This window comes from Triticum aestivum, chromosome 2B (assembly GCF_018294505.1).
Source record: "Triticum aestivum cultivar Chinese Spring chromosome 2B, IWGSC CS RefSeq v2.1, whole genome shotgun sequence".
Taxonomy (NCBI): Eukaryota; Viridiplantae; Streptophyta; class Magnoliopsida; order Poales; family Poaceae; genus Triticum; species Triticum aestivum.
Genome location: NC_057798.1, coordinates 534,857,203 through 534,870,184, shown reverse-complemented (window position 1 = coordinate 534,870,184; position 12,982 = coordinate 534,857,203). Strand labels below are relative to the sequence as shown.

Below are 12,982 nucleotides of genomic sequence, written 5' to 3'. Positions count from 1 at the left end.
GGTTGTGGGGGCAAATGCCCCCACTCAAATTTTTGGCCCTCTTATGCTGGGCCTCTACTCTAGAGCTTTGCCCCCTCTCAGCCCGCTGTCTTTGCCCCCACTTATTTGTTCTTTCTGGTTCTCTTTCAAAAGCCCATACTCTGAGAGACAACCAGCCCACCTAGGCAATGACCTTATCACATATGAACATCCATCAAACCATCACGCTTGCATACACGAGCGTATTACTTTGCACGAAGCTTCGTCTTTGACAGTTTCTTTCAACACTCGTGAATCACATGAGCTAAGACCTGATCCCTAAATGAAACTCGTCGCCTACCGCCCAAACAAAACGCAACACGCCCTTGCAAGCTCATTTCCCTTCTCCGGCAATCGCCTTCGATCTGCGTTGTGCAGGCAGGCCGGCCGGCGGGCCGGCTTGCCGATCTATGGCCCTTGCAATTTTTATCTGGCATGCTGTTTCTGCGCAATCGAGGTAAGTCGTAGGGCATGTTCATCTTTTCTAGATTCAGTTCAAATTTCTAAGTTGTTGTTCCTTTTCGACTTCCATGTTAGAAATTGAATGAGTTTTATTTAGGATATCTACTCTGTACAGCATACCAATTGATAATCAGGTTGATTGATTCTAGCATCACGGAATATATTTTTACAAAATAAGTTATGTGAGAGTGGAATAAACTATATGGACTATCCGCCTTCATGTATGATATTTTATTTAATGCCTCAACTTTGTGATTGACAAGGGAGCTAATGAAGGTTTTTCTTAGCTTCCTCAGAATCCATCTAAAAGTAAGAGAATATATAGATTTCAATCGCAATCATCATAAGAAATTAGGAGATAGTACTTTGCATGGGGAACTTATGAGCCTCATGCATCCAAATTTAAACCTAGAATGATTGGAAAAACCTCCTCCATCCGTTGAGATTCTTCTCGCTCTGAAGTTCCGGAAGAATGCTTTACGTAAGAGGATGTGTGTAATGATTTTTTTTCTGAGTCATAGCCTCATTTGCTTTGAAGAAGTGAAATCTTGGATACCATCCCTAATGAACGGATAGTTAAAGCTTCCATGGAAAAAATTGTTGTGCGATGAAATGGAGAGGAGGTAATGGGCTTAAATGTATTTATTTATTAATGTTTAAATTCTACCTTTTTGCGGGTGAATTCTCCCTTGTTTTGAACATGTACCTTTTCTCTTACGGATTGAAGGCTAGAAATTTTGTTCAAGAAGATTAGGAACAACATATTGCTATTTTTCAAGTCATTGTGTCTGAAATGGTTAGTTTACTTTGACTTTGCAACAAACTTGTCGTAATTATGTGTGTGAAGAAATTATATTGTAAGGAAATGTATGGTTTTGCTTATTATTTTTAATCACTATATATGCTTGTGTGGTTACTTATATGCTTGTGTGGTTACTTTTTAAAATAATCAAACCATTAGTTTGTAGACATCTTTCTGTAAAACAAAGTTCACTACACATCTTTGCCCCCACTCAGTTTTCATTCTGGATCCGCCCCTGGGAAGAGTGCTTGCAGATTGAGGCATGTTGTGTTTCTAGCTTCTACTCCATGATAGAGTTAATACGAGGAATTTGCTAAAAAGAAAACTATTTCATCTGGACTATTATGATTGTGTGTTTTGCCATGAGTGCATTGAGGAAACTTCTAGGCACCTCTTTTGGGATGGCGGCATTATCCATGGCAGTTGGCACAATATTTTTGAACCCTAGCTCACTCCGCTCGTGTCTCTCGCTCTGTCCTATCGTCTTCCCTCCCTGATTCCGATCCACAATGTCGAGCGCTGACAACTACTCCGGCTCTGACCTTGACTCCAACGAGGAGATGGCCCTCCGCATTGCCTTGAAGCGGTCCAAGGTGGACACCAGGGGTAGCTCTGGATCTGCAGCGCCACTGCAGCTACCGTGCCGACGCAGCACAGAGGCCAGAGCTCCGATGATGGTGACGACGATAGCTCCACCTCCTCAAACGACGGCCAGGATCCTCCGCCAGCCGCGGACGCCTACAGCTGCACCGACGACCGGAAGGGCAAAGGCCCGGCGAGAAAGTGGTAGAAGCTCCTTATTTTTTTATTATCATTTTTAGTTGTTGACCTTGTCTAGCGATGAACTGTGGTGATCATTTAGATGATGTAAAGTGTGTTTATGTGCATTTTGTTGTCCGTTTGATGTCGGTTTCTTTGCCCGTTGTTTGATCACCTAAAATAGTTCATCACGTTGCATGCGTAGTATGGATATAGAATGCCGGATATGAGGTACACGGATGTGGAGAAGAAACTTTGAGACGTGACTGGTCAGTGCCAGTGGACGTGTCTGTAGGAGCTTGAGGGGTCAGATTTGCTGTCGGCGGCTGTAGATGCTCTAAGAGGTCCGTTCCACAACCCGCACCCATAGGCCATAGGTCGTTGAACCAAAATCCATCATCTCTCTCCCCCCTGGCTCTCTCCTCCTAATCAGGAAAGAATTCCTTATTTAACACTATCTTAAATTTCGTTTCTTTATTTGACACCGATTTTTTTCCCTATATAACATCGACTCTGAAATTTATGCACTTTATGACACTTTTGTCTGTTTTTCCATCTAATGTTGTTAAGTGGCACATAATAAGACATTTTTACCCTTGGTGTAATATGAGCAGCGCATCTGGTACAAGTCACCCGCTCCCTGATATATGCAATCCCATCCTCGCCTGCTACTAAGCACGACCACGCCAAACATTTGATAGCATTGGCTCAACGGCCACACACCCGCGCACGCACGACCGCAATTAACAACTCATGTGCATGCATGCAAAAACGTACTAACCAGTTGATTCTCAGTTCCATCTTGATCTATCCATCCAGCCGGCCGGTTTGGCTGCACAGGTCGCCTCGCGGTCGCGCTCCATACTCTCATATTTGCGTCGCCAGTGCGGCGACCCAAGCCCGCGTTACGTGCATCCTGGACAGAGAGCTTGTACACGCTTGTACACAAGAGCTAGCATAAGCACTTGATCAAAAAAATTGGAACTTCGCTACGCACCGAGCAACCAAACCGGCCACATAAACACATGCAGCCAGAGATCTGCATGCAGCTACTCAGCTACGTACCCGCATAGAACAAACCAAGCCGACGGGACAAGTATTCTTTCATCAGTAACACTTGTTAAAAAAAATTATGGCTACCACACCAAGGGTAAAAGAGTCTTTTCATGTGTTATTTAACACCGTTAACGCTTAAAATGGATGGAAGTGTTACAAAAGGCATAAAATTTGGACTCAATGTCACGAAGGGAAGAGATTGTTTTTCGATGTCAAATAGAGCAAAAATATTTAACACAATGTTAAATAAGGAATTCTCTCCCAAATCAAAGGAACCACGCGGGACTGCGCGTCCCCCGCGTCTCTCTCCCTTGCTCTCCTCTTCTGTGGAATCTCTCTCCCCTCGCAACCGCCACTCCCCCCCCCCCCGACATCTCTTCTGCTTCGTCTCTCACCGGCGGCTGGGGACGGCGGCTACCTCATCTCCTATGCTCCCTCTTTGACAGGCGGCTACCTCATCTACCGGAAGGGCGACGGCGACGTGCGGGGGTGTTGGAAGGGCGGCAATCAAGCATGTTGAAGGGCGGCATACTAAACCCTTTTTTCATCCCTCCCCCCTTTCATATTTCCCATCTCAATTGTTTTTCGTTTATGGATCTAGTACAATGCCACACCAGGTCTTGGTTGATATGTTGTCGCTACTCTGCAAAAATGTGTCAACTCAGATTTTTGTGCATGAGATTCATGTACATATTGTTGTTGGGTGTTTTAGAATCTGCACCCTTCACCACAAACCATAAGCCCAACCTTCTTAAGAGATGTTCATGGTAGACAAAATTAAAAGTACGTACTTGCCACTACTGTAGTTTTTGACATCTGAAGCTTATAACTCTAGTAACTCTATTGTAGTTTATCTGATCAATCTTTGTTGACCTGATTTGGTTATTTTACCTCATTTGCTACTGGAATCTCAAGAAGATCTGTAATTATATTTGTTGAAACTATTTCAGTATGCATATCTTGATTGTTGGAGTCATTATTAGTTTATTGTGTACTATTAGTGCCACTCAGTCTGTTTAAGGAGTATTAGTCTCGTAATGGCTTCATTTTCTTGTTTTCATTATCCGGGAGATTGTTCGATAAAGACCTACCTTGTAATCTCTTAAAGCTTAATTCAGGCCACTTTCATTATATAAAACTGTAAATCTGAGATGTACTAGTGAGTATGTTGTTCGGTTTGAGCTAATCATTCTGGTATCTACCCTGCATCTCTTTACTAGCAGAATGTGAAATTTCTGTCATGAACCACTTGCAAATTCTACCATTATATAAATTGTAAATCTAAGATGTACTAGTGAGCATGCTCGTTCTTGTGTGTGTTACTAGGCCATACTGGAGATGCTAATTTCCAAACACCCATCCTATCATATATGTTGTTGATTCAAGTGATACTAAGACTAGCCACAATGGAGAGTAACATACACTAGTAACATACACATATCCCTAGACTATGTTACTACCTCAATAGTGGATAGTAACATAAGTGTAGTAACATGCAAAACTTCATTTATTAGGTTATAGACTCATATTGTATTGGAACATGTGATGTTACAGTTACTAGCTAAGTTACGAGTACTACGTCTCTCCTCATTAACTCATTGCCACATAAGCAAATTTGCTGAGTTGGACTCGATATTACTACCAAAGTTACTCCCACTGTGGCTAGTCTAATTGATGACACTGATATTGATGCAATGCAGTGAAAAATTACATTGGACACCACGAAGCCTTTTGCCTCCCTCATTAGTGCAGATAGGTCAACGACCATCATCACTTGGATTCAAACTGCAGGATATCCGGTGACACATTTGGCTCGACGACCATGACTGTAAAAGCAATGTTTTTCTATGTTGTCAATTTTACATTTGAGGTATCAAACTTTTCTTCTTATTTCTTCTTAGGCATCCATTTACAAATCCTGAAATACAGACTCATTATCATCTGAGAAACCGTGCAGAATTCCATGCCTTCACCGTTGCCAGGAGAGACACACAAGCATGCGGTAACTCTGCTGCTCACCACCGAGAAAACCGTTATCTACAGGTGTAACATTCTAAGTTTTTAGGACACACTCTTCGACAACCAGGGGGTACATCTGCTTTACCAGTGCTACATCTGCGCGACAATCGGTTTCATTTGTGGGAGCGGACAGTCTTTGTACAAGGTAATGAAGATTGTATCATCCTTTTACTATTTCCCTGGCCCCACCTGCAATTTGACCTTCATGTTTTTACTTGAATTGCGGGAGTGCATGTTGGACTCCGTGGCAAAGAGCTACGGCGCCTTCACAGCATCTCAGCCAATGGCAGAGCTAGCCGCGTATGCCTTGGGGGAGGGAGGGGGGCAGATGGCTACATTTATCTTTAATCTTTTTTTGTGGGGGTAATCTTCAGGGATTTATCTAATAAAAGTTTCTTCAGGGATTTATCTAATCTTGGGGGGGGGGGGGGCATCGCCCCCCTGTAACACACATAGCTCCACCATTGATCTCAGCGCAGCAAGGCAAACGACTCCGGATTCCTCTTCTCTGGCTACAAGCTCAAAGGCTCAGGCCAGCTATACCAGGATGGTAAACTGAGTGAGGACGAGATGAAGCCATTCCTGGATGACAACTTCATCCATGGTGATGACTGGTTGAAGCTCGATCCTGTCCAAGGAGGGAAAAGATTGACGTGGTTTAGTTGACAAGTTCAGCTGGTAGCATCCTTTGTTCTCGCTTATGACAACAAGTTTAGCCCAAAGTATGTTCTTTGATTTCTCTTTTGAGACATTGCATTCCAGATTGAGCGTCCTTTGTTCTCCTCTTATGGGTTCATGGAGTAAAAACAGTTTAGTCATGGTAAGCATAGCTTGTTCTTGCATGGTGTTCAAATGTTTGAAGTTTGCTTGTTCTGTTAATTTCAATTGGGAAATTTGAAGAGTATTAAAGTTATGGAAAATTCTAATGGTAGCCTGAAATCTATCACAAAAGGAACAAGGTAAACACACCAAGTTATGGAAAATTCTAATGGTAGCCTGAAATCGTACCCCTTTTTTTAAAAGGGGGGCAGCCCCGGCCTCTGCATCAACTAAGGCCTTGTTTGGATTACCGTTTTAGTAACAAACTCTCTTAAAGCTTTCTTCAAATAAGTCTTTCGCTTGACTTGGCTCAACGGCTTTAGTTCAGTAAATGCTTTCGTATGAAGCTTGAGTCAAGTTTAGTCTCATGCAATGAAGATCGTCAAGCAATCATTGCTCGTCTCTCCGAAACCTATTGACTCAGATACCTCTATAGAAAAAAAAATACAGACCTCTGTCCATCGTTTTGTTTCCGACTAGAAATCTGCTAATGGCCGGTAAGTTACCCGTGTAAAATAAATACGTTTGTATTTAATTACACCGATTCCAAGCGCGGCCTAATCGAGTTCACATGAACAGTCGGCGAGCCGCGCGCTTGCGCACGCTGACGAGAGACATGTCATCCACGACCGGCCCGCAGAGTGTGCCGTCGACCTTCATGTGGTGGTGAAGGCTCTGGAACACCACACGCGTGAGGTTCCCCACCGCCACGAAATCGAGTATGGCGCGCCTGTACCCGCCTGTGCCCTGGGACTGGTACTGCACTTTCAGGTTCGCCGCCGCCACAAAGGCCTCCACGACCATGGACTCCTTGCACCCGTTGGCCGCGTCCCCGACGTAGAACTGCAGCCTGTACGATCGCCCGGCCACGGTCGCCACCTCCTGCACCAGCGCCGTCTCCCTTCCGGCCACCAGCTCGACGGCCCGCGCGCCGTGCGGCACCCTGTACCTCGGCGCGTCCACGTACTTGACGACCTTGGTGCTCGACATGATCATCCACCCCGGCAACGGCGAGCAGTTGTCCTCGTCCATCGGCGGCACCAGAACCCCCCACGGGCAGTCCGGGAAGATGTACGGTCCGTCCTCAAAGTCGCCATTCCTGAGCATATTGCCTGTTTGAGTTGAATTACTTGCTCGTTAGGAATCACTAGGACTCGCCATTCCTGAGCATATTGAATCTTCAGATCCATGTGGGAAGCTAGCGATGTTACCTTTGGTTTTCGTGGGAGGCTGGAGGGTCTTGATGGCGATGGCGTCAATGACGGGGCCGCATGCCGGGTCCTCCTCGACGCCGGGGTTGTGGATGGTGAGCCACACGGCGCTATGCTTGGCCCTGAAGGCCCATGAGTAGGAATCCCAGCCGCCGCTGCTGTACACGGTCTGGACGGGGAGCACGCCGGAATCCGCGGCGACGGACACGTTGAGCTTCTCGGCTTGAGCGCAGGTGCGCGCCGCGCTGAAGGTGATGGAGTAGTAGGCCCGCCGCGTGACTCCGATGTTCTGCCGAATGGACGCGTCGTTGCCCAGGCGCACGGCGCTGGCGCCCTCCGGCACCGCCACGATCATGCCACCCTGCTGGTGCCCCGACTGGATGTACTCGACGAACCCCGAGATCTCCCAGTTGGGTATGGAGTGGCGCCCCATCACCACCGTGCCGTTCAGCTGGGACTTGGCTGGCCCGTCCTTGAAGTTACCGTTCGGTAGTAGGCCTATGCACACAAGATGATCCCACACGTGACGTATTAGCCATAAAAAGCATGGTAACGCAATTCATACATTGCGGCCGCAGAAAGCTAGGACACATGAGCCGTGCAAATGAGCTTTAGATCTATTTTGCGTTCAAGATTTTTAGTTGAGCGTGCTCTAAATTTGTTGCCTTGGACTTGGCGCAGCCTACAAGCTAGATGAATAGTATTTGACTAAATTTCCATACCGCAGTACTCTGGATATGCGTAGTATTAATTGTACTCTCTTCGATCCATATTACTTGTCGCTTAAACCGATCCATATTACTTGTCGCTCAAACCGATCCATATTACTTGTCGCTCAAACGGATGTATGTATCACTGAAATGAACCGGAGAGAGTATAAAAAATAGTGCCAATCTTGCTATTTGTGCTTACTTACGGCGCATTAGCTAGGAGTCACACTGTCAAAGTTTTGACAGCATGCTCCTTGAATGTAGTCTGGAATGAAATGCATATACAAGTCATGAACAGGGCAAGCAATAATACAGTACGTTAACATTGTCACCGAAACTAACAAGTACGTACGAGAACAGAAAGCTCAGCAACATGAAGCCTACTCACGGAGGGATGCCCTGCTATGCTAACGTAACGTATACGAGCACCAATTTGCGAGATCTTACCGTCCGTGACGGCCGAAACCGCTCGAGCAGCAACGCCGACGAGCACGAGCAGTGTCATGCACCGGCACTGCATTCCCATGCCCATCTCGATCTCTCCGTGTCTGGCGAGCGCTGTCTGATCCTGAGCTACCAAGGCTCAACTCAGCTGGAGCTTTTAAACAGGGAGTGGTCGATGAGCGAGCAGTGCGGCCATAATGGCTTCCAGGGCACGAGAAGGACAGCCAAACATACCTCGGGTCTCTCATTCGCTTCCGGTTGCTCTACGCTTCAGTTTCCTCCGCAGCGCCCAATGCAGTGCAGCAGCCTCGGGTTTGGGAGCTCCTAGTCAGCGCTGCAGGCGCCCGTTAACGAGCTGGCGCCTGCAGCGTCGCTGGAATGGGCCGGCCCAACGCGCGCTTGTGTTCGCTGTTAAAGTGAAAAAGCAATAAAAAGTGAGGACGGCTGGCGATTCGACCTCAGGAACGGATTGTTGCGCCTGAACCTCTCCAACCACTAGACCAAACTAACTTTGCTGTCTACTACAAGAAAACAGAGCTAGTTAACCTTTTCGTGCAGTAAAACATTAATATATACTCAATATAAATTTTCTCAAAAAAGAAAACGTGAATTTAAAAAAAATCATCAAATTTTATGAAAAGTTTCATAAAAATGAAAAAGGTTCATTGATTTTCAAAAAAAGTTCATTGAATTCGAAGAAAGTTCATCGGATTTGAAAAAAGTTCATCGAATTCAAAAAAAGTTCATCAGATTCGAAAAAAGTTCATCATTTTTGAAAAAAGTTCATCGGTTTTGAAAAAAGTTCATCAAATTCGAAAAAAGTTCATCGAATTTGAAAAAAAGTTCATCAAATTCGAAAAAAGTTCATCGAATTTGAAAAAAAGTTCAGCAAATTTTGGAGAAAGTTCATCAGATTTGAAAAAAGTTCATTAAATTTTTAAAAAAGTTCATCGATTTTGAAAACAGTTCATCAGATTCAAAAAAAGTTCATCGGATTTGAATAAAAGTTTATCGAATTTGAAAAAAAGTTCACAAATCTGAAAAAAGTTCATCAATTTGAAAAAAAAAGTTCATTGAACTCGGAAGCAAATGGAACGAATAAATGACGTATAGATTAGAATCTTAGCACAGCTGCGCTTGTTGGCGGGTTGGTTAGAACAGGCAACCTTCAATTGGAGTTCGCAGGTTCGAATCCATTCATAGAGCTCTTTTTTTGGCCTTTTAACAGAAAAGGTTGGAAAGCAAAATGGGCCGAGCCCAAGTAGCCGCGCCCTTCAGGCGCCCGTTTGCTCGCGGGCGCATAAGCGCCGAATAGGATCTGCCTCGGGGTTTGGGGACGACGCGTCATTGGTAAAGCGGCTCGCTATGTGGGCTGGGCCGTACCGATGACGATAGTTGCGTAGCCCCAGGCCGAGCCCAAGTGCGTACTGGGCTGCCATGCCGCCAAACGGCCTAGCCACAAGGTTGTCCACTTCTTCTTCCCTAAAAAATGGAATAAGGTTGTAGTTTCTCAGGAAAAAAGAATGGAACAAGGTTGTCAACTTGCTCTGCTGTAGAAAAAGAGGTCTACTCCCGGCACCCGGCGCTGCAGGCGCCGCATCTATCGGCTCGGCTGCCACGATGCCGCGTTATGCGCTCGTGTAAATCTGCCACGGACTATGCGTCTTGCACGGGCTGCTGTTCTATCATTCAAAAGTTACTTGCCTCCCAAACGTGTAAAGAATACTTAAAATGATAGTATTCCCTAATGTAAATTATCCATGATACATTACAGAACCCTGGTTTACAACTGCCGAGCACTCGGAGTTTTAGACCCCTCTGTAGTTACTCCATGACGGAAGGAGGCCAAAATATTCGCGTCACAAACTACCTCACCATCATACACTGCGGCACAGCACAATCACAGAAGCAGCCGGCGAGCATGGCTCTGCGCGCAGACGAGCGAGGCGTCGTCGACGACAGGCCCGCAGACCGTGCCGTCGGACTTCATGTTGTAGCTCGCGCTGACGAACACCACCCGCGTCCGGTCCTCCGTCGCCGTGAACTCGAGCACGCCGCGCGTGAACCCGCCCGTGCCCTTGGATTCATACGGGACCGTCACCCTCCCGCTTCCCGCGTAGGCATCGACGGCCAGGGAGCCCATGCACCCGTCGGCCGCATCCCCGACCGAGAACTCCATCTTGTACGACAGCCCTGGCACGGTGCACACCTCCTGCACCAGCGCGCTCTCCGCGCCGAACACCAGCTGCACGGCCCGGGCGCCCTGCGGCACCGCGTAGTGCGCCGCGTCCACGTACCTGACGGACTTGGTCGACGACATGATCACCCACGGCGACAGCGGGGAGTACCTGTCCTCGTCCATGGGCGGCACCATCACCCCGCACGACGTGCTGGGGCAGATGTACGGGCCCTCCTCGAAGCCCCCGTTCTTCAGCATGTTATCTGCCGGCCGGAGTATTTCGTTAGTTATCTTGGGCGAATCCATACAAAAATCACGTACGTAGCTATAACGAAAACGAGAGGGTACGTACAGTTGCTTTGTTGGGGTGGCAGGAGAGTCCTGATGGCGAAGGAGTCGACGAGGGGGCCGCAGGCGGCGTCTTCATCGTATCCAGGGTTATGGACGGTGAGCGACACGACGCTGTCCTTGGCCTCGAACGCCCAGCAGTAGGAATCCCAGCCGCTGCTGCTGTACACCGTCTGGATGGGGAGCTCGCCGGACTCGGCCGCGACCGTCACGTTCAGCTTCTCGGTCTGAGCGCACGTGCGCACCGCGCTGAAGGTGATCGCGTAGTGCGTCCCCGGCGTCACGCTGAGCTGCTGCTGGACGGAGGCGTCGTTGCCCAGCCGCACAGCGTAGGCGCCCTCCGGGACCGGCAGGACCATGTCCCCCTGCTTCTGGCCCGAGCAGATGTACTCCACGCACCCACAGGCCTCCCACCGCGGTATCGCGTAGCGGCCCGTCACCCTTGTCCCGTCCATCTGCGACCTGTCCGGCGCTTCCTCGAAGTTGCCGTTCGGCAGGAGGCCTGATGAACATGAAAAAAATGACACAACACAGCTCCCGGCATGATTAATCAGCTCGTCATACGAATGCATGCACTAGAAATGAAACACACAAGCAACACAGCTTGAAAGCTCTCACCGTCGGTGGTGTCCGAGGCCACGAGAGCAGCCATGCAGACGAGCAGGAGCAACGCGACGCAACGGGGACCTTGCACCATCTCTCTTCCCCTCCTCATCATCTGCGTTCCTGTCTTGCGGCACAGCGAGTGAAGCAGTGGTGCTTTGAAAACTAGAGAAGGCTGTGATCTAAGTTTAGTGTACGCACTAGCTCAGTGGTGTGTGTCCAATTATAGCGGAGACTTCCTGCTCACTGATTAAGGATCTCGAGGCAGCAGTTATTTCAGAGTTGACTACCGTATCACCGGCAGGATCGAGAGACAACGATAGCAGGTAGCATCTCTTGGATTCTAGGCCGCTCTGCCCGCGTTTATCTAAATATTTACTCTCTCCTTTCCGGTTTATAGGGCTTATCTCAAAATTTTAGTTTTTTTATTTTATAAGGTTCAATTTGGTTGTTTCCCATCACATGTTCAGATTCTAAGGTGCATTAAATCATTCAGTGCAAAAATTAAGAAAAAATTGACCAATGCATGTAATTTATGCATGCATGCATTGCAATTAATGCATTGATAAACATACTTTTTTGAGGAAAACAAGAGCATTAATTCGGTGCTTTTGCAAACTCCAAAAGATATTCCACCACTCACCATCTATCTTAGGGCTTGTTTGGTTTCAGATAAGTCACCAACTTATAAGTCGAAAAGTGAAAAAAGTGACTTATTTTGCCAAGCAGACCCGACTTATAAGTCACCCCAACTTAAAACTTATAAGTAACCCCCTTTTGTGTGGGTCCCACCACCTGCATGATGTTGATTGGTGTGGAAAGGTGTGTACGGTGACTTATAAGTCAGGTGACAACCAAACAGGCATGACTTATAAGTCATTGGTTTTAAGTCACCTGACTTATAAGTCAGATGACTTATTGGAACCAAACAGGCCCTTAGTTGGTGAGATTTTTGAATTGAACCTTATAAACCGGAAAGGGGGAGTAAAAATCTAAGAGTAAGTACAATAAAATGACATAAGCAGACTATAAGAAATAGAATAATATATCTTTGCTTAGTTAGAGGAGAGAGAAAAGAAGCGGGCTCTTGGTTAGTAACCAGCTGCAACACGAGACTCAAGACGCTTTGTGTGGCTGTGTAGTGGGTCAACTATTGATAAACTAGTACACATTTTAAACTTACTATTATACATTGCCGGCTAAGAGATTAATTGTAGATGACATGACAACTTCTTATCAGGGCCGGCCCTAAGGGGGGACAGGAGGGGCGGCCGCTCCGGGCCCCCGGTATGAAGGGGCCTCCGATGGATTGGTTTCCATATACGTACATGATGTTGCCCATGCAACAGATCGACTGATTCCAAAGAAATGAGAGAGAAAAAGGTAACAGACTGCAATCTTCTAGACTTGCCGCACGGGCGCTATCTTCTCGCCTTCTACTCCGCTTCACAATTGGCAACGAATTAGCGTTTCCGGCTGATTCCGGCTGCGTCCCCGGCTGTGTATTCTAATCATGATTTTCTGTTGCTGCACGGTGATTAATGGAAGAAGG

At 47.0% G+C, this 12,982-nt stretch overlaps 2 protein-coding genes across 2 annotated transcripts; both read right to left on the bottom strand.

Annotated features, from left to right (window-relative positions):
• Positions 1–6,208: 6,208 nt before the first annotated feature.
• LOC123041581 (uncharacterized) lies at positions 6,209–8,435 on the bottom strand. The gene is made up of 3 exons (XM_044464176.1): positions 8,304–8,435; positions 7,147–7,644; positions 6,209–7,047 (listed from the first exon to the last, which is right to left on the bottom strand). The coding sequence occupies exons 1-3, from the start codon at positions 8,386–8,388 to the stop codon at positions 6,503–6,505; spliced, it is 1,128 nt and encodes a 375-aa protein (XP_044320111.1). The 5' UTR covers positions 8,389–8,435; the 3' UTR covers positions 6,209–6,502.
• A 1,548-nt stretch (positions 8,436–9,983) lies between these two features.
• On the bottom strand, positions 9,984–11,664 carry LOC123041580 (uncharacterized). Its single transcript, XM_044464175.1, has 3 exons — positions 11,446–11,664; positions 10,832–11,329; positions 9,984–10,742 (listed from the first exon to the last, which is right to left on the bottom strand). Exons 1-3 carry the CDS (start codon positions 11,543–11,545, stop codon positions 10,201–10,203), a joined length of 1,140 nt encoding a protein of 379 aa, XP_044320110.1. The 5' UTR covers positions 11,546–11,664; the 3' UTR covers positions 9,984–10,200.
• Positions 11,665–12,982: the final 1,318 nt, after the last annotated feature.

What these genes read in the sequence shown, in the direction of transcription:
- LOC123041581 (XM_044464176.1), bottom strand. Translation starts at nt 8,388, where the DNA reads ATGGGCATGGGAATGCAGTGCCGGTGCATGACACTGCTCGTGCTCGTC. An exon ending in GGTTTCGGCCGTCACGGACG is followed by an intron (nt 7,645 to 8,303) that starts GTAAGATCTCGC and finishes TTGTGTGCATAG; the next exon opens with GCCTACTACCGAACGGTAAC. An exon ending in GCCTCCCACGAAAACCAAAG is followed by an intron (nt 7,048 to 7,146) that starts GTAACATCGCTA and finishes CAACTCAAACAG; the next exon opens with GCAATATGCTCAGGAATGGC.
- LOC123041580 (XM_044464175.1), bottom strand. Translation starts at nt 11,545, where the DNA reads ATGATGAGGAGGGGAAGAGAGATGGTGCAAGGTCCCCGTTGCGTCGCG. An exon ending in GGCCTCGGACACCACCGACG is followed by an intron (nt 11,330 to 11,445) that starts GTGAGAGCTTTC and finishes CATGTTCATCAG; the next exon opens with GCCTCCTGCCGAACGGCAAC. An exon ending in GCCACCCCAACAAAGCAACT is followed by an intron (nt 10,743 to 10,831) that starts GTACGTACCCTC and finishes TCCGGCCGGCAG; the next exon opens with ATAACATGCTGAAGAACGGG.